General features: G+C 30.0%; 1 protein-coding gene across 1 annotated transcript in view; it reads right to left on the bottom strand.

Annotated features, from left to right (window-relative positions):
- The window catches only part of LOC106680045 (ras-like protein family member 11B), a 43165-nt gene that overhangs the window by 4046 nt on the left and 16658 nt on the right, over window positions 1-22461 (bottom strand). The window contains exons 2-4 of the mRNA XM_014419507.2: window positions 17801-17857; window positions 16167-16243; window positions 5469-5617 (exon numbers count right to left, since the gene is read on the bottom strand). Coding sequence (XP_014274993.1) covers window positions 5469-5617; window positions 16167-16243; window positions 17801-17857 — 283 coding nt within the window. The remainder of the gene's footprint in view (window positions 1-5468; window positions 5618-16166; window positions 16244-17800; window positions 17858-22461) is intronic.

Genomic DNA, 22461 nt, shown 5'->3' with positions numbered 1-22461 from the left:
ATAATAAGTCTTGAAATTGTATATAATTGGCAATTTGAAATATTTTTAAATCAAACTTTAATTAAAAAAAAAATGTTATTATTTAAATAATACCGTTTTTATGTTATCTACGCAAAATTGCTAGGTTTTAAAAATACAATTTTTTTTTTTAATTTTTATTAAGATGGATTTATTACACTTAAATACCTAACCAATTCTCTAAACCTAAACTTAAAAAAAATTGTCTAATAATTTTAAATCCTTTATAGCTGACTAATGAAACACAAAACAGAATATATACAAAATAAATAAATATTAAACACTTCGGTCCACAGAAGGATCAGTGATAGTATCAGACATCAAACAGTTTATTGCGAAGGCATGAAATCCGTCAACTCATCATAGAAAGCAGGAGAGATGTGGCGAGTTAAATTTAAATGGCTTTTACAACTACTAATTTCTCTTTTTCTACAATAATTAAATACATTCGAGGCGAAGTGGTCGTTATAAAGTCATTTTTTTCCAGTTTGGGTTTTGTAATTTATCCCCGTGAGGTAGAGAACGGACTAAATTAACTCCTTACAAATCTTTGTTTTCGTCCATCAAAAAGAAATTTTTGTCTATTTATTCTTTGATGATGATGTAATATAAAGGAATTTATACTTACATATGTATGTGTTTGTATTATTCAGGTAATGCAGTATAATATACATACATATATTACTCGAAAAACATATTTCTGTGTAACGGTGTTTGTACAAATAATATGTGTAAAACATAAGTTTATCCGTATTCGCCTCAGTTTTATCTAAATTTCTAAAAAATAATTACGATGGAAAATAACAGATTTACAAATAACAACATTATCATAATATAATTTCGGTCAGAACATCCATACTATAGTATAGTTTGTATTTCATGTATAGTCTTAATCATTAATCAATTCAATGTCCGTTAATGAATAAATTGAAATCCCACTAAGCCAAAAAAAAAAAAGAATTTTTCGGTATAACGATAAACATTGTCCTTAAAAAAATATATAAGTATTTCTCTATGACGTAAAGTCGAAATCGTTTGTAGTAACTTGAAACTTCCATTTAAAATTAATAGTTTTTCTCATTTCAAGTAACGTTCCAAACTCCTTAACAACCCAAACCCACTGGTTTCTAACCTTGCGTCCTCTTCCATTCTTGAAAATCCTCCGAGGCGCCTGGAAAAAAGATGGCCACGAGACCTGCTAATGTAAAAACGTCATTAGAGTGCTACCAATGGGTGGTTTCTGTACACGCCTGTATCACTTCATTATAACTGAGATCAAATTTACTGAATATATTATAATGTACAGTTGTAAATTTCAATAAAGATATTTAAAAGAAGTCACGTTCCAAGGAGCTGTTCTTCATACGTTTTTCTTTTGCAATTTGTATCTTGTATAATTTATCTTATTTTTAAATTCTATAATATAATTATTATTTCTTATTTATAATTTAAATATATGGTTTATAAACTAACAATAAGAAGAATATAGTACTACCCTCCCCTTGCACTCCATACTTCCCGCCTTCAAAGCCTCATTCTGACACTTCTTTCAACCAGAGCGATCGATGTTCCCCTCTCAATCTTTTTTTTCTTCCCTTTCACATTTCTCAGTTCCATTTAGAAGGATCTTTTTTATAACCGCAATAATGTCAATCTATAAACTGATATATTACTAACCGAAATTTATTATTATTTAACACTGTTGGGGTTCTTTGTAATAAATGTAAATTCAAAAATTTATTAAAAATAGAATGTATATATTTTTAATAATTTTATTATTATTGTTAACATACGAATTAACAAGGTATCATAAAAAAATCCCGATTGAGGAACAAAGGGACTGTTCTGTTCGAACTTCGAGTAGCGTACATAAATTAGTACTGAACAGAAAATATATGCACATTGGTAAAAGTAATTACAATAAATCTGAGGTTTCTACTCGAAGGTTTATGGTTGGTAATACGATATTAAGACGATAAGATTTTATTGAAAATAAAGCCAGAAAAGTCAGGGAGAGTAATAGGATCACGATGTCCCACGATAGAATCCACTGCAATTAAGATTAAAGGAAGTAATGCGAGTACTAATAAAAATAGTATTTAACTTAATAATACCTCAGTAAATCAATAATCCAAGAAAAGAAATATTTTATTGATAGTTCATGTTAATTTTATTAATTAAATGTTTATATTTATAAATATTTTTAATTTAGCATAATTTATAGTTTAAAGTATTATATATATAAAAAAATTGTTTTGGAATAATGAAGTTTATCTATGGTTAAAAATTATTTTAGTGTGAATCCATTTAACAAAATAACACGTAAATCATTACATATATAGACCTCTTGCGTGATGTATTTTCAAAATTTACTGCGCCTCCACTGGCTTTTAATACCAAAGACGCAGTTGAGAGTGAAGCACTGGGATCTTTCGGAGTTCTGTTTTTTCTCCACAACTGGAAGGAAGAGCTCGATTCGGATTTCCCCAAGCTGAATTTAAATATTGGAAATAGGAATGATTGTGTTGAAGATATTATTTTACCTTAAGTTTAACTTTTTTTTTTTTTAATTATTTGTTTTTCTATGTTATCATTTAATTTATATATGGCGTGAATGAGCTCTATGATCTCTATTACCTTTTGTCCAAACATAAGGCAGAATGTAATATTACACAATAAAAAAATAAAACGAGTTCTTCAACAGAGATATCTGGAAAATTAGTATCATGCCACTATAATTGATAAATTTTTAGACCACTTGTAACTTGAGTTGTATAGTTGAATCTAACAGTTAGAATTTATAACGGGGTTTGATTCTATAGCGATCTTTTTAGCTGTAAAAATTGAAATAACAATTTTTATATGGGGTCTTACTCTAGGGCGAATTACTCGCCAATGATATTTTGTATAAAGTAATGTGCATGTGCATTCCTCAAAAAAATCATTATTGTATTTCATTTACAGTTTGAACTATATTTTTATAAATTATTGCCGGTGCTTCTTACTAAATATTCCGTTTATTACCCTATTGCTTAAACACAAACTTTTATTGTCCTGCTAAGAAACTTACTTCATGTTTAAGCCATGCAGATATTATGATAATCTTTTGGGATGGAAGGCGCTGAAGAGGTTTAGCTATCGAATCATTAAGTGATATTTAGTCGTGATCAGCGAAAGTTGGGGTTCCCATCCACACGACGTCTCTATTCTCACGGTAACTTTTGACGGTTCTTAAATGTGTCTTATTGATTATTCCTGCTTAACTTCTTATTATGAATTCACTTATATAAAGATAATTTACTATAATGTTAATTAAAAAAAAAACGTTTTTTATTAACGAATTTAAGTGTACTTTCAATTGGATGTTCGGTACGTCCTGTGGGCGACCCTTTAAGTACAACAGCCTTTAAAAGATAATAAAACTTTTACTTTAAATCGCTGGATTTGATAACAAAATCAGAGGTTATTTAAGGAAAATTTCATACATTCTTAAGTCCCGTAAACAATGTTGTTAGAAGCTAATGGAAACAAAAAAATATTATTTAGATAAATTATTACAAACTACTAGATATACATATAACTCATATATTTATGTATTCAATAACTTATTTCATCAGAGAGTACGGGAAAAAAAGACAAATTATTTATTCATTACTCTTGGTTATAAGTGTGTAGAAGACGATTTGGTAAGCAAGCAAAACATCGGTACACAACGAAAGTGTACCATTTGTTTAGTTTATAGGATGCTAAACCATTCCTAACTTTCGAGTATATTTGTAAAGTACTGTTAATGTTAAATGCAATTTATTTTTATTTTTGAAGAAAAATCGGAAGATTTTTTAATTAATTAAATTATAATCATTATGAGTCTGCTAGGGGTTTTATTCTAAAGATTATTTACAAAACTAATTTAGTCATTCATTCAATCGTTAAAAACATTCTCCGAATAAACTTTTTTTTTTTAACCCTAAACCTACTCCTAAGGTTCAGTTATGTTGGTAAAATCGTGTTGATGTGATTTTTTTTTTTTTATTTCTTTAAGAAACAATGAAGGTTTTTAAATTGAATTATAATAATTAATCATGGTGAGCCTAAGGGGGGGTTTATTCTATTAAAATTTAATTAAAGGTTATTGTAGATTATTTACAAAACTAATTTAGTCATTCATTCAATCGTTAAAACCATTCTCCGAATAAACTTTTTTTTTTAACCCTAACTACTCCTAAGGTTCAGTTATGTTGGTAAAATCGTGTAGATGTGATTTTTTAAAATTATTTCTGTAAGAAACAATTAAGGTTTTTAAATTGAATTATAATAATTAATCATAGTGAGCCTACTGGGGGGTTATTCTATTAAAATTTAACTAAAGGTTATTGTAGATTTTTTATAAAATATTATTTGGGTATTAAGTCATAAAAAAAATGTACATATCATACATTTTTTTTCATACACTTTATTGTTAAGGCTAAACCACTCCTGAGTTTCGAATTTATTGGTCGTGTTGATATTAGTACTTTTTTTATTTATTAAATAATACGGATTTTTAAATTAAATCAATAATAATTAATCATGATGAGCCTACTTGGGGTTTTATTACATTCAAATTTAACTTAAGATTGTTGCAGAATTTAAAAAAAATATTAGTTGGGTATTCAATCAATAAAAAATATCTTTGATTTTGACTTTTTTTTTAATGCTAAACCACTCTTAAGTTTTAAATATATTGGCAAAGTCGTGTTGATGTTACTTAATGTTTTTTTATGTTTAATTTTAAAAAATATACAAAAAATGGATTCAATTCAACAATTTAAAAAAAACACCTGTACAATGAAAAATATCCTTCTTTCTAATTTCTGTACTATTTTAACTAAAAAAACATATAAATAATAAAACTTTAAAAAAATACGTTATATATTTTAAAATAATGTTTTCAACCAGTCAGTAATTTAAAATAACTACAGTATTTATTTTTAAAGAAACAAACTTTGGTATGACATTAATCCCTCACATGCTAACCAACTGAGCTCTTTCTAGTGTAACCCGTCATACATCGTTGCTAAGGGCTCTCTAATTAGAGTCTTTTATCAAACTGAATAATTATTCTGAAGAGCAGGTCCGCTGCCCAAAATATTTTATTATAATTTGATTATACTTGGTGATATTTTTTTTTTTTTTTGAAAAATCGAAAGTTTTTTTAAATTAAATGAACAATGATGATTCTCCTGGGGTTATTAATCCATAACTATAACTAAAGATTATTGCAGAGTTTTTTGCCAAATGTAATTTGAAATTCAGAGGTAAAAAATGAAATGATAAATTTATTTGACTTTTTTCTGAGAATGACCTGTATACTACTTATGTAGATGTAGTTACTTATATATACCTAATCATATAAATATCTAAAAGCTTATATATAGTATTCTCTTTATGTATAGTAGTAGCTTTACTACCTGGCATGCTCAAGATCTATCTTGTTGGCCAGCAAGAGGACTGGCCTCGCTTGTGGCAGACCCGCCAATATGCCAGCTGCTGCTGCCAGGCTACTGGGCTCTGTCACACTGAACACTACAAGGTAGCCATCGCCTTCACGTCGTTCAATCTGGAAAAAATATATAATTAACAACAATTATTCAACACTTTAATTAAATTTGCATAATATCATTATTCTTTGAATGCTTCACAGTAATATAAACGAGAATGAATTTATAAAAATTGATCGAAAAGTTGTAATTTTCCTAAAAGGGAGAATTTGTAATAGTATTCGTTGTAAAATTAGTTCAAAAGTTTTTAGCACCACTGCGAAGTAAGCCATAGATATCTTATAGTTGGATTGCATATCTTGTTGCACTTATATTTTTCATTATAAATCATACCCAATACATATCACGTAGAACTACTATATTACTGTTTTTAGTAGATTATAGATGTTTCCTAATTTTCATAACAAAAAAAGGCAATCCTTTCCCGCCGGACCCGCCCCACTAAGACCCCCGAGGAGCGACGGTCCTATATCACTTTTGAAATATTAGCTTAAAGGTGGAAGAGGAGACTTTAAGATAAATCGAATAATATTTAAAAAGCGCTTGAAATTATAAAACTGTGTGAAACCGTCCACTCCCGCCCTCCATGTAATCCTTATTTATCCGACTTTTCAACAAACAATTATAGTGAGTAGGTTGGTCGATGTATGACATCTCACAAGAGGAGGTCAGAACACACAAAAAGGCAATCCTTTCCGTCCTTTTATATAAATATAAATTCATAATTACCTATCTAGTTAAGGTATATGTTACTTATATAGAGATAATAATATTAATTTGTAGATTTTAAATGAATTTATCTATATAAATCTGTATTCTATTACTAATTTGTAGTGAGTTAATAACAAAACTCTTAGCAACAACTTTAGTAAGTAGTTCCTGGAGCTTTATCTTTTATTTTTATTTTTAACTAAGAATATATTCATATATATATACTAAATATTTGGGGCTATGGATAATTAAAAAAAACATACTAAGGAATAAATAAAAATAAAAATTTAAAATAAATGACCAGTAAAATGATCTTATGTATGAATAAATGTTGTAAGGCTGCCCCTGTGAATAGAAATGATTAGGAGTCATTATTCTCAACGAAGCCTGGAAAATGTGAACAGTCTCATTTGAATAATGGTCATCTCCCGGATCTAATTTCCATCCATCCCCCCCAAGGCTGTACAAATATTTTCTCGCATTTCATACAATAAGTACATTTACGATATTGTTATAATATTTAAATAGAGTGTTCTGTAATATTTAAGTAGAATTTAAATGTAGTACTGTAAAACTCTCGCTTTAGATATGTTCTCTTGTTTTTCTTTTATTCATTTGAACTATATGCTAATCCTCATACAAGACTGAAAAGATAGGAAACTGCTCGTCGATTCCGACTATTACAACATTTACTAGACAAACGGTCCAAACTTGCAATTCATCACAAAAGACTGATCTACATGATTATTATAAGGCCTATCTGTTTATGGAGTTGAGCTTTGGGGCTACTCTAAATCATCGAATTCCTCCAAAATCCAATCCTTACAGTCCAAAATGCTTCACAAATCAAGTCATCCAACAGGACCTCAATGTTTCATATGTTGCCAATATGGCCAGAACCAGATACCAATCGTTCCATGATGAACTTCCCATCCATCCAAACCCATTTGTTTCTAACCTGGCTTCTCCTTCATTACCTAATAATCCTCCTAGGCGTCTGAAAAGCAGATGGGCTCATGATCTTCTCCTCTAGAAATGTTATTGGAGTTCTATCAATGGTTAGATTCTTCACATATTTGTATCATGCCATTATATCACCAACAGCAAATTTACTTGTATTTATTTTCATATAGTTGTAAATAATACTAAATAACTTATAAAACAAAACTATAAGCTATATCATGTTCCGTTGTATAAACAATATAATATTATCAAGAAAGTTTATTCAGCCCAATTGGAAAAACTGCATACTCTATTATGACTATCTTTAATTAACAATTTTCGTAATAAGTAATTACGTTGCCTGACTGGAAAATGTCACTCAGTTTTACAGTTGAGATTCAACTATCAGCAAACTTATATTAACTCTGAATTGTACCTGCGGAGACCTCATAGCAAGGCCGTACATGACCAGATGTTTTAAGCGGGCTGCGAAGCCTGCGAAGAAGGCACTATGCTACTACTACCAAGGACTTTGAATCTGGCTGTGCCAGATAATTATTTTCTGATACGCTGTAGTCTTGAGTCAACACTGTGGGTTCTGGAGTCCACCGAGCCTCATAAATACCCTTAATTGGGTAAAAATCTGGCGTTTTTTTATTTAGAAAATTACATCATGTCTGGTCCGACCAGGGCCCTGTTTCACATAATTACACATAGTTTCACATAGTACAAACTAATACTATTAGTCTTGTCGATTTAACTTAGCACAGTTATACTGACTTGTGTAATATTAACTTGTACTTTAGTACTTTTTAACTTCTATAATATCACTAATTGTCATCGCTATTATGAAAAATATAAGTATTAGCGTTATTACGACGTTATTTCTACACTTGTATTTATGAAGCAATACTATTAGCTTTCATAATGAAATGTGGTGATTATGGGTGGGTGTCAAAATAACACATAAAAATAATAGACATTTATGTGAAATTTATTAATTATAATTTTGACTGTTAGAGTGTTGTGGAGGCTATTACAGATAGATTAGTACAGTATGAATTGAATGAAGTGATACACCTAATAATTCAATTAACAATTACTAAAATGAAAATAAAGTAAAAAAAAATTATTATTATTATAAAAAATTATATTAAATAAAAAATAACAGAAAGGACTTTGAAGTGAATAATAATGCTGAAAATTTACAATAAGTGAATTAACATAATAATGTCAATAAAACAAGATGATACAGAATGTGATAAAACTAATGATTCAGTAATATCTGTAACTAAACACACACATAAATAGCTAATTTCAATTGTAATATAATGATTAATTATGTGGAGTTAAGGAAAAATAGAGGCAGATATGGTCATTTGGTGAATCAAAATTAATTATTGGGAATCATAGAAGTAAGAAAGTAGGCTGTTAATTAATTAATTAATAATTTCTTTTTTAGTTGTCTTTGTGGTTTATTTATTTATCAGTTCTTCTGGCAAGCGATTGAACAGATAAAGTACCGCAAAGTTGGAAGTACCTAACATAGGTTGAGCGTGACCTTGAAAAATCCACATTCTTATATAACCGTTGATCCAATAATAATTTTTCCTTACAAAGTACTGACCCCCTGCCCTTCATGGTTCACATTATTAGTATTTTTATTACAATAATAATATAATAACATTATATAATAACAACATTTAGGGAAATTAAAACCAAACCGCATATACTTTAAACTAGATTATTCGGCTGAGCGATTAAAAACAATATTGTTGCCGCCTGTGGTGTAAACACCATTTACAGTTACTACACAGTTCGCAACACTATCGATTTTCCTATTGACGGTCGAATAAAAAGAAATAGCAAACATTGTCCCAAAAGGTTACTAATGTGCATTTACAAAAAGCTGTTTGTTTGCTGATTGACAGCTGTGTTAAAAGACATCCTGACCTTTATTGCACGGCAAGGAAGTGCCGCCCGATACAAAAGATAGGCACAGCTTTTTTGTCGCCCATAGCCAAAACGTGATTAGCCAAGGCTGTGGCGTAAAAGGTCGGAGTTTCGCCTAGAGCTAGCCAAGATATGATATCGTCGGGATACCTCTATTTGTTTTTCTTGTCAGAGGTACGTCTACGATTGATCACACGATGGACGAAGCTATACACCGTCATTCCGTTTCTGGAACACCAAGGCACTATTTCTACGAAATCTATTTTCTAGTGGAATAAAAACGTCTTGACACGGGATAGATTATTTAAAAAGTTTTGGCTCCGAATGACGTCAGGCTCTACTTTTCTTCCATTTGTTGACAACCGCGAAATGGTTACAACGTATCATTATAGTACAAGAGACGGGAAGAAAAAAAGGCAGTTATCTCACCCCAACTTTGGATTACTTTAATGAAAACTAGGTATAATTACTATTCAAAATTGATGAGTCTGCCAAGTATAGGTAGGGGGAATAAAAAATGGTGGCTGTTTCAAAACCTTAAAAAAACATTAATTTTTCATTCGGAGCTCTATATCTTAAAAACTACCCTCAACACTAGAAAATCTAAGAGTACATTATTTAAAGAAGAGTAAATTTTCTGAAATATTAGCCCTAAAAGAGCTATTTACGTCCAATAGTTCTCGAGTTATAGCTTTTTTAAAAGGAGAATTTCTTAAAAATCGACTGCAATATTAGTTGTTAGTTAATTTATTTTGAGAAATCTATATCTCAGGAACTATGTGACATACAGATATTTATTAGCACTCAAATTAAAGCTAGTACAGTGGACTATAAAGAAGTTTATTACCTTAACCTTCTTAGGAATAGTAGTTTTCATATTTGTTCAAATATATATATATATATTGTTCGGACAATAAATTTGATTTATGAAAAACTCCGTTTCAGAAACCATTTGACGTACAGAGGTCTGCCAGCGCTCAAATTAAAGCTAGTTAAATTTACTATAAAATAGTTAATAATGTTTATCTTTGTAGGACTAGTAGTTTTTATGATATTTGACAAAATAAACTCACAAAATGTTAATTTTTAGTTGTTTTTAAAAAATGTTGGATTTTTGAAAAAATATATCTCTAGATCTATAAGAAGCATATATGTCTGCCAACACTCAAAATAAAGGAAATTTAACTTACTATAAAATATTTTATTACACTTATTTGCGTAGGGGTAGTAGATTTTATATTCACAGTGAATTTATCATATTCACATATTAATATAAATTTGGCTAACATAAATTTGTCGGAACAACTATAAATCAATTTATATTAGCAATATGCCTGAAAACTATTACTCCTACGAAGATAAACATAATGAACTACTTTATAGCTCATTAAACTAGCTTTAATTTGAGTGCTAATAGACATCTGTACGTTAAATGGTTTTTGACAGTTCGGACAGTCTTATGCAATAAGTTTATTTATGATTTAACATAAGGTCAAATATTTTGTAATATTTCAGTCATTATGTGGAACAGGAGTCATTACTCATTAATTTTGGAAAGGATAAACTCGTGTAGTTCATTGGTAATGAAAATTAAAGCAATGCCGAGAATGTATAGGGATTGAATTCACTGACCTGAATAACGAATGAATCTGAACCGATAGGGTTGTAACCATTAACATGCTGGAGGTTTTAATATCATCAATTTCAGTTTCAGGCGAGTACAGAATAATGCTCTTTTTTTTCACATGCTCTTTTGATAGTGACGGCATCAAACTTTTTAGTTTGAAATATTGTTATTATGTTTCAGTTCTTTTTTTTTTGAAAAGTGTGGCTAGACTAGGTTCCTATTCCTGCAAAATCCTGTTTAAATTACACCTTTTTCCGAAGAGAAGATTAATACATTTTGAAGATCAGTATATCTACCATTAAATCTATTTCTCCGGTATAATATTCACGAACGAAGATGTTATTAAAAATAATATCTTCATGTTATTTTGAATACGTTATTGTAAGTTTATTGGAGCGGAGAAAATCAGTGAATAAAGCTCTGTTGAAATAACTCTAATGACCTGGGTTTGTATCCGGCTGTGGCAGATTTTTATTTTGTTACTGTATCTGTTCCTGTGGGTGTCCCCAGAGGGATACCCCAGACTCATGAAGTGGGTAATTGGGGGAAAATCTGACGGTTGAGTGATCATGATCAAAGTACCCTTCTTGTATCACCGCTGTTCAAGAAATCGTACTTCTTTACATAGTACCGAACCCCTCATCCTCCATGCGTTGTAGCTGTAAGAATTTTCAATTATAACTTTTATCGCAGGCAAAACAAGAATAATATAAACAAATGTAGTTCGGACGTAGGAGCGTCAAAATACAAGTTATATGGTTCCAATTTATAGGCTACACGATTCTCTGAAATAAAATAACTAGATTAATTAATAATGATTACATAAGGCTGAAATAATTAAGAATCTCTTTCTTTGAATCCAGACTTCAGAGAACTAATAATTTTCGTTTTATAAATACATTTAATTAAATAAATGTTTAATTCATTAAAAATAAATATAATACTATATAATATATTTAATCATTCTATCCACATTCCTGAATCGTCGCTTCAAAATATAGTTTTAAGAAAGAGGGATTTAATGTGAAACAACTATTTTTTAACAATTAACTTTGATGTTTCCCGCATGAATACCATCAGTTTTATTAGGTACATGTTCTAGTTGCGTTTGGCATTCTAGCCTGTTTTATCTATTTGTAATATCCTAATTATTTGATATTAAGTATATAATACCATAGGCAGAAATCCTAAGGGAAAAGTTCAGAGAGTATTTTGTTTGCAGATTTAAGTATGTAGCTAATTTCGATATGTGCCAATTGATATTTTTCTGGTATTGCGAGCGTAATAGATATATATATATATATATGTTAAAATGCAACAAAGTCCAGGTAGAAAAATTTGCAAAAATGCCACTTTGGCACAAGGTTTGGTACTTGTGATATATTGAAAATGGCATTTTATGCAATACTACATCTATAATGATAATATTTTATTTGAATTAGTTGTAATAATAATATGTTTTTAATCATGGTTTTTTTACACCCTGGCGCTCCTATCTTATAATCCTAATTATAACGCAAGAGGCACCTGCAATAGATCGCTTGCTGGTTCAAATATAGACCGGTTATACAACTCCGATGATTCAAAACAAAGATCTTGGAGATAATTAGAGAACGGTTAGGTTCAGACCAGGGTATAATAATGTTTAGAAGACCATTGTTGTTGTCAGAACCATCTATAATAGCAGAGGATCGTTAGGATTTGGCAGAGGTAGCGAAGCGATGGAAGACAAGAAGAAAGGTTGCTAGAGAAAGGGCATTGTAGTGTGGGTGTAACGAGAGGCCTCCGGCAATCCAATCAACCAGAGCTCATTAACGGCCACCTTTGTTGGAAGTCCGGTCTTCGGCGGTAGGATGATCGTTCGCCGATCAGGTTAAAGAATGGGTAATGCTCGGTGCGGTGCAAAGAAAACATCAGCGAGATTCTTTGAAGCATTTGAATCGTTCATGCAAGTACATCAAGCAATCATTATCAAGTACTATAACTTAAAAAACACACGGAACCACTCAACAAAGTCCAGGAAAATAGTAGTTGAGGTTGCGAAACAAAGTTTTGCAATGCATCTGGGTAACAGTAACGCAAACTAAGGCAGGGACTGTCTGTATTACAATCCTTTAGTTGTAAAATTTCATTAAATTGAAGAAGATAGTTACAGGCATTGTAACTAATAAATGGAAAACCACAAGTAAACATTTTACATTTACGATTATTATAATTTTTATATGTTTATATCAAGAATACTTATTTTAAGTCAGCTTAATATTTGCTGTATATGGTTATCTATCCATCTTGCTTTTTCAAGAGAATAAGTATTTTTTTAAATCAATCTTTGCCGAGGAACAAAAAATAAAGAAAAATGTCTCAAATTTGATTGTCAACAGTACTAGATACCCTCAAAAAACCTTTCGACTCAGTACAAATTAAATTTATGTTCGTTTTCAAGTTTCATTTACAATAATTTATTGTGATTATAGGTAATACAAATTTTAAAAAGTAATGATCGAATTGTATGAAGTAGAAATAAAATGGTGGGGGTGTTTGTTAGAATGTGGAATTGCATATCGTTCTTTGACCCAACGTTTGTGTGTGTATTGGAGTGAGGGTTGCTCCCCCTTGGCGAAATCTTGCCTATGTCCATGCCTATGAATACGTCATAAAAAATTATTATCTGAATTATTATAATTTATCTAAGTTATTTGTGCCAAAGAAGGTTCGAAAATTAAATATACTCTCAAAAGATAAGAAGAGTGAATGTGGATACTAGGATACTCTGTGTATATATATTTAATAAATAAATATAATCTAAAATACATTAAGGTGAGCCAGAGCTTATAAATAAATTCATCTTGAGCTACAGAGCGTAGCTTTGAATCGAGATCCTAAATCCAGCTAATTATCTTAATAACAACCTTCTTCGCGGAAATCAGCAACTGCTTCACCCCAATATCGATCGTCCGAACCCTTATCATTAATCCGGATCTTCTTACAGGAATAAAGTTCGAAATTATCCTTCAGGCCTAATTATTCCAACTAATTATTCTTTATCACTTATTAAAAATTTTTTATTTTATTTTAGTCGTTTAAAAAATTACATCCATTATGGTCCGAAAAATAACACATAAAAATGATAGACATAAGTGAAATGTAAATATTACAATTTTGACTACTAGAGCGTCGTGGAGGCTATAAATTTTTAAAATAGATAAGTACGATATGAATTGATTTCCAGTGATACAATGAATAATGTAATTAATAACTACTAAAATGAAAATAAAGTAATAAGTAGAATAATCATAGAAGTAAAAATGTACCCTGTTAAATATTTCTTTTTTTACTTCTCTTTGTGGTTGATTCATTTATTAGTTCTACGTATAGTTTAACTATATAGTTTAATGTACGTTTACCAAATTTATTGTTATAGGGTGGCTCGATAAATTTAATTTTGTTGCTAACATTTTTTAGATATATTAATTCTTTTCTAAATAAATTATTATCCATAAATTTTAAGGTGATTCTATAAAAATAAAATAGTTTAAGTAGTAATTAAAGTACCAACGATTTTAAGATTTTCATACATGGCAAGTAGCAATTTTTCTGATTTAAAAACCATACAAATTTTTCAGCTTTATTTTCTAGTTGAAAATATGTATTTAATAATTTGTTTAACACTTACTTAAAAAACTCTCTAAACTTCCCATTCACTACAAGAAATTAGTATACAACCCATTAATTCTTAATCTCTCATCCTTAACAATCCCTGATAATCCTCCGAGGCGTCTGAAAAGAAGATGGCCACGGGACCTTCTTCTAATTTAAATTAAGTCTTGAAGTACCACCAATGGGTGCTTCCTTCCCAAGATTTTCAAGTGTATATGAAACATACAACATATTTACTTATTGTATTATTTGTACAGTTGTAAACCACATTAAATAAATAAATAAAAAAAAATCATTTGTTTACTAACCCAACAATGTATAGTATAATAAGATGTCATAATTAATTAATCATATAAACATAATTAATCTCCTATCAAATAAACATTTTGAACATTTATTTTGTTAAATAATTCATAAAAGGAGCTTTTTTTTTAAACATATTTTTTATCTATAGTTTATCTAAAATCGAAGTAAATCGACACAGTGCAGGGACAAAAAACTGTTTTTAAATTACAAATGCTGTCCAACTTTTATGTATTCTTAACCAACTCTATATTACATTAAAATAATGTTTTTTTCAATAGCTGCACTGTTATTTGCCATAATATGATTTATCACTACAGATGTTTATTACACATTCGGTACCAGACACCATGGAATTTTATTTTTCGACGTGAATTAGTCTCGCCAACAAATACGAGGTCTCACCAGTCTATGGCGTTAACATATATATATAGTTTCATGACATTAATGATGTCAAAACGTGAAATCTTCTTTTTCAGAAATTGACTCGTACGGACCCCTCGTAGTCACGGATATTTTATGTTATTAATTAAAGTTTAAAAGCTTCTGAATGTTCATATATTGAATATTCAATATAGTTTTTATGATATTTGACAAAATAAACTCACAAAATATTAATTTCTAGTTGTTCGTATAATGTGTCGGATTTTTGAACAAATATATGTCTAGATCCAAAAGACGCACATATGTCTGCCAACACTCAAAATAAAAGAAATTTAACTTACTATAAAGTAGTTTATGATACATATGTTCATAGGGGTAGTAGTTTTTATGATATTCACATATGAATATAAATTTGGTAAATGAAAATTTGTCCGAACAACTATAAATCAATTTATTTTAGCAAATTTCATGTAAACTATTACTCCTACGAAGATAAACATCAAAACTACGTTATAGCTCATTAAACTAGCTTTAATTTGAGTGCCAATAAACATCTGTACGTCAAATGGTTTTAATATATAAATTTTTCAAAATAAATTCATTAACTACTGATCTTTCAGTATGTCCCATACAACATTTTTATGAAATTTTGCTTTTTAAAAAGCTATATCTCGAAAACTATTTAATGTAAATAACTCTGCTCATATTTTAGCAAATTTCCTCTTCTTTAAATAACGTTCTCCTAGGTTTTCTTGTGTTGTTGCTACTTTTTAAGATATAGAGCTCTGAATGGAAAATTAGTTTTTTTTATCGCTTTGAAACAGCCGCCATTTTTTATACCCAATACCTATATTTGGCTGACTAATCAATTTTTACTAGTAATTATACATAGTTTTCAATTGAGTAATAAAATATTGGGGTGAGATAACTGTCTTTTTTTCTCCTCTTGGGCTCTTGTACTATTAAATTAAAATGTTTATCGGGTTACGATAATTGTTATAAACTTTTAATTTAATCATTGAAACACTCACCGATGACTTACAGGTATCAAGTATTTCCAACTCAGTTTTCTCGCCTCCTATGTTAGCAGTATGTTTGTAGACTACATCTAAAACAAATTAAATAGATCAAATATGATAAATAAATTTATATATATATTCCAATTTTGTTTCCCTTAATACATGGTATTAAACTATTTTATTTATACTAAATCGAAATTGAAAAATTGTAGTCGTACTCTGCCATGTACTGCAGCAATCATTATAGCAGGCTACATGTTAAATATTTTATTTTTGAAAAAATTTGTTTTTTAAGCTAAACAATTAAATCATTAAAATACAACTGGCCCGATGCTTCTTTATCGGTAGATTTGAGCCTTTCTTAAACTTTGAATAATTAAACCCACTTTGTTTATATCGCCTGGTATATAGTGGACTTTTAGGTAATTTCGAATCTAAACGTAAACGTTTTACGAATTGCGCTCTACGATTTATTTTCGGGATCGCCAGAGATACGGACTTAGCATAGTATTACGCCGAGCTGAAGTGGCTCTATCCATCCTTCCGATGCCAGTATTTCCTAGCTTCCTTTCTATTCCAAGTAATTAGTTCTCAGCGCCCCTCCTATATCCTATAAAACCTGCAATTCAAATTCTCATTCTAATCCCGTAATACCAGGTCCCGTTTGTCTGAAATCTACCCTCCACCTCACCAAACTGCTGTGTTTGACAAGTCATTTTTTACCCGAGGTGCTTATCTCTGGAACTCCATTCCCTCTAACACACGTCATGTACTAACCCTTTCCTCGTTTAAAACCCTTAATTACCCTTTACTTCACCAATCTAATCCAATATTATAATAGTACAGATGTAACTACATTTTTATTTGTTCTTTATATATTTAGTCAGTTAATTTTTATCTCTGTATCTAAAATTATTTATATACAATTTTAATATAAGTTATAATTAAGCGTGGCAATACTATTTTTTGTCCAATATGCGATGTAAAATTAAAATTACTTTATAATTGTTCTAAAGGAACCTGGTCCTAGAATAATAAACTATTTTTCATTTTTATTTAGACAACCTAAATTTTGAACAAAATAAAAATACCAGTGTTTTCAAGCAGTGTCTCTATCAAATTATTCAAATAAAAAGTAAATTTTTATCTGTTATCTAGACTTTTTTTTTGCTATTTGTCACGAGACATACCTACAGTTAGAGAAATATCTCTAAGGCAATCTGTTATGACCGAAATTACAGCAAATATATCACTAAATATATGATTGCAGTTACTACATCCAGGAATAAACTAAAAAATAAAATTAAGAACGATCATAACTAGTCTGTCTCCTTATTTTTTATAGTACATAAATACAATTATTAAAAACTGTATATTCCTGAAGTCATCAAAAACTAAAACTTATATTATTTGAATTTAAAATTGATGTGATATTTTGCAGTAAAACATCGTTTTATTGTTGTTGTTTCAACATAATATTATTAAAGTTTATTATTCTGGTGGATACTAATAAAATTCTAGCTCTCCATAAATGTTATGCAAATACATATTCATCTAATTATTAAGAAATATTCAACTATATTCTTCGTAAATAAGGTGATAAACTTACAAACTAAATAGAAGGAATAAGATAAAATTTACCTCACCTGCTCTAGAACTGTATTCTCCAATAAAGCGGTGCGTTAGATACCTCACAGTGATTGCTGTAAGAGAAAATAAAAAAATTGTAGTGTACTTACGTATTATTACATAAAAGTTCTCATATGTTTATAGTTTCTTATTGCTTGTGATTTCTAAGTTAGATTTAAGTAGTATCAATCATTGGAAACTCTGAATACTTTTTTTCGTCATAAACATTTCGTGATTTGTTAATTTTAAGGATGAACTTATCCAGTGCTCAATACTGTCATGTACCATAGATTTGTTATATATATTGAGGTCGTTCCAGAAGTGTCAGATAAAATTTGTATACTGTAATTTGAAATGATAAAACTCTAAAATAGGTATACCAAAACATATTTTAGATCACGCTGACATTAAGCTGAATATACAGTAGTCCCAGGAAGAGAAATATTTTCCGAACACCGTACGAAGTACACACCTGGAGGCCGTCGCTTTACTTCGAAGCTGTCAAGTTCAATAACTTTACTTCTCTCGCCTCAAAACTTTTAAGTCCAAATACGGAAAAAGAAATGGAGTATTCAGTTTCCTTCAACTTATTTGGACTCACATGTAATACGAGGATCTAAAAATTGTATAAAATATCGTATGTACCTTGTTTTTTTTTGTCAAATTAAAATTGTTAAACAAAATTTTAAATTATTTTTGTAAATAAATTTAACAATGGTATTTATAATTTTCATTCATATTAATAATTTAAAACGGCTTAGCCTATGGTTCAATGCTGAAACCACCAATCGCTATATTTTATTTTTATGACGCTCTTTCTGGTCATTTCGGACATACGGGGGATTATCTATAGGGTACGACCCTATTCTAACCATGGTCAAGTTTTCATTATGTGGGACCGCCACCGAAATAGAAGTCTACCTTTCGTCTATCCGAACCGGCGCCGCTGCAATTCCTAGGTTGCAAATGCTTGCACCACACACATCGCTATCTCCACATTATTGCCTAGCGTCAAAATCCAAATTCACATTAATCTTAATAAACTAAGCTTCCACCAGTGTTTTAATCGACCCTCCAACTTTTACAGTTGTTTTATTGGCGTTTAAGTTTTTAGGGATTTGTTCTGTTAACACTAATTTTCTTTAGTCATTTTTTTTCAGCTTATTCATTCAACTTATTTGTATGTTTTTTTTTAAATAATTTATTTATTGTTATTTATAACTGTATAGATATATAGAAATGACATGATACAGACATGTGGAGAATCTGACCATTAGTAGAACTCCAATAACATTTCAAGAGGAGATCTCGAGGATCGAAAAGAACCATCTTCTTTTCAGACACCGAGAATGATTATTAGATAATGAAGGAGAAGCCAGGATAGAAACAATTGGATTTAGGTGGTTGGGAAGTTTATCATGAAAGGATTGGTATCTGGTTCTGGCCAAATCGACAATATATGGAACATTGAGGTCTCGATTGATGACTTGATTTGTGACAAAGTAAGGAGCATTGAGGATTTTGACTGTAAGGTTTGGATTGGAAATTTAGACCGTTTGTCTAGTAAATGTTGAAATAGGCGGAATCGACGAGCAGTTTCCTGTCTTTACAGTCTTGTATGAGGATTTATATGTTTTTAAATTTTATTTATTAGTTTTTTGAACTTTTTTTTTCAATTGTTCTTCTGCTGTGGCTTTTTTATTTTTTTATGTATTTATATATTTCTATTTATTGATAGTTTCTTTCAATTTTCATTTGTGTAATGGATTGAACGTGTGTTGCGAATCACTGAATAAGGGAGGTATGAGAAAGTAGAATAGAGAGAATAGCGTAGATTGGGTTGAGATAAAAACAAAAAATGGAAAGAAAGAATAAGGAAAATGTAATATAGCTTTGCTTGGGAGAAAGAGGAAGAAATGAAATAAAATTATCGATAAAAATATATTTGAAATATATTGTATTTAGGTTACAGTTAATTATTGTTTGAAAAAAGAAAGCAGAAAAATAAATTTGAGTGTCTTTGGTAATTAAAGTGTTTATTTATCTAATCATGGATTGATAAGTATAATATATGTTTTTGCAACTCGATTTATTTAGGCAGCATTGACGAATAAAGTATTTTTCCCTTACCTATATTTTTAATCATTACTTCTTTACTCTAAGTAATTTCTTAGTATACAAACGATTAAGAATTTCGTTTTTTTTTTTTAATAAGTGATCATGTTAAGAACTTTACCAAGATTATAGTTTCGTCAGTTCAATCTGAAAAGTTTCCGGAAAGCAGACGTGAACTAACTATTTTTAAAAATTATAATTCAAAAATTGTCCTCCTTTGTCTGTTCTTGAATTTTAATTTTTTCTAGTTATTGTAGATTGTAAATATTTACACCATTATTTTTTGTAACGTTTTTTTAAAATGTAAATCTGCCTAAATCGTAACTTTTTATGCTACTAACCATGTGCTTCGTTGTATTCGTATTTATTTCAAGACACTAATTATTTCATGAACAAAAATTAACAATAATAAAAATTGAGAAAAATAAATTTGTAAATTGAGTCAAGCTAAGTTTAAACTAAGCCTATGACAAACTTCCTAACAAAAAAAAATTACTATTTCTGAATGAAGACTACAGAAAATTATTTAATAAGTTATTATATCCATGAAATGGCTTTAACAATAAAACTACGACAGGCACTTTTGGTGTTATTATGTTAATAAAATAATTCAAATTTACAAGAGTCAATCCCTCCTTTTAACTTCAAAATAATTGGCTTAAATGGCACATGATTTTTTATTACGTTGCTCAATAGAACCAAAAATAACTCCTAGCTTTCTTTTGAAAGTCGCCATATCATCAGGATGTAAATAGATGTGAACAACAGTAATTAACCATAATGAGTCAATAAAGACATTTAATGGCGGTGTTCGTTGATTAAAAGGTCAAAGAGATGCAGGCTGCAGTGCCATCTGCTGGACAGTTACGGGAAACAATAGACGTAAGTCTATTGTGTTGTTTATCTAACAGTTGCTTCTAGGTAATTGGCAACAATGCCATAACACTTCTGATTATATTTAGGAATTAAATTGATTGTGCTGTACTTCCTCTTGGGAGAAAGTACACGACGCCCATCCAGGCTGTGGAAGGGAGAGGATTAGGTTGTAAACATGTCTTCACGATTGAAGTATGCTAGAAGCGAACCTCTATCGTCCTATACAATCATGAATAGACCTAATAACTGCTAAAGTACTTATATATCTCAAATTTCTATGCAATAGCAAATAATTCGAACTGGATTGCATTCTTACTACATTTACAAGATGAAAAGAACAAACATAAATATTTACAGTAGAATTTTGATTTATTTATTCAAACTCACAACCCTATTAAAAAATAAATAATAATACAAGAAATACATTTAGTAAATATAATATGAGTTTGATAGCAAATGGTGGAGAATTTACTCATCGGTAGAACTACAATTATTTTTCCAGAGTAGGGTCTCGAGGTCACGCCCTTTTCAGACAACTAGGCGGATTATCAAGGGTTGAAGAGGAAGTAAGGTTAGAAACAAGTGGGTTTGGGTAGCCATCAATGGATTGATATCTGTTCCTTCCCAAATTGGCATATGAAACTTTGACGTCATGGATGATTTTACTCGTGAAAAAGTAAGGAGGATTGATATTTGGGATTGTATGAATTAGATACGAGGGGATTCGATGATTTTAGCTGAGCCTCTAAGCTCAACTCTGAAACTTGACATATTCTTTATAAAAAAAAATAAATGAATGGAATATGGTCCGGGTGCGGTGCATAACTGCCGTCCCCACTCCTCCCAATACCAACGGTCACTTTGTTTTTGCCTGCCGTCAAAACAAGTATGCATTCTGTCTCATCATTTGATTTGTATTTTTTTTTCTTTTTTCATCTCTCTATTTGTACTTTCTTTAATATTTCTTCTCTTATCTATCTGTTACTATTACCCTTTTCATTTACTATTTATAACCTTTAATTTTTCTTATTATATCTTACGTTTTTACATGTTATACCCCTTTTATTTTACACTTATGTTTTTTCTTTTTTCCTTTTTTTAACTGTAGTGATTGTATTTTTTTTTTAGCCCTGACGAAGCCCTGCAACGTGGGGCGAATCGTTGGCTCAATAAAATAGTATAATTATCTACTATTTGAGTTTTTTTTTACCGCACTCGGACCATATTCCATTCATCTATACACACGGTCAATCAATAATCTTAAAAAAAAAAAAATTTGTACCGCTACAACCGTGAGGGGTCAGGTTTGCTGTAATTGTAAGGAATTATTGTTACTAGGCCAACGGTTGTGCAAAGGCGTCATTTGGTCAGAATCCTCCTCGACCATCAATTTTTACCCACTTCATAGGGTCGGGCGGATCCCTGAGGACTCCGGAACCCACAAAGCTGACTCAACAGCCACGGGTAACAGATAATAATTATCTGCCACAATCCGATTCGAACCCGGGTCTTTGGAATTATTAGTCGATTGATTAATTAATATTAATGATAGAAATTATTTGTTAAATATTGATAATATTATTCAATAACAATTATTTATTATTTGGATAGTAATAATTAATAATATTATTATGGATAATAATAATCGTATATATATTTTTTTTAAATGACGTGGTCACTTTGGTTT

The sequence above is a fragment of the Halyomorpha halys genome, unplaced genomic scaffold (assembly GCF_000696795.3).
Source record: "Halyomorpha halys isolate HHAL.00 unplaced genomic scaffold, Hhal_1.1 Scaffold15.1, whole genome shotgun sequence".
NCBI lineage: Eukaryota > Metazoa > Arthropoda > Insecta > Hemiptera > Pentatomidae > Halyomorpha > Halyomorpha halys.
Note: the sequence above shows the minus strand (reverse complement) of the source record. Positions and strands in the feature narration are given on the sequence as shown.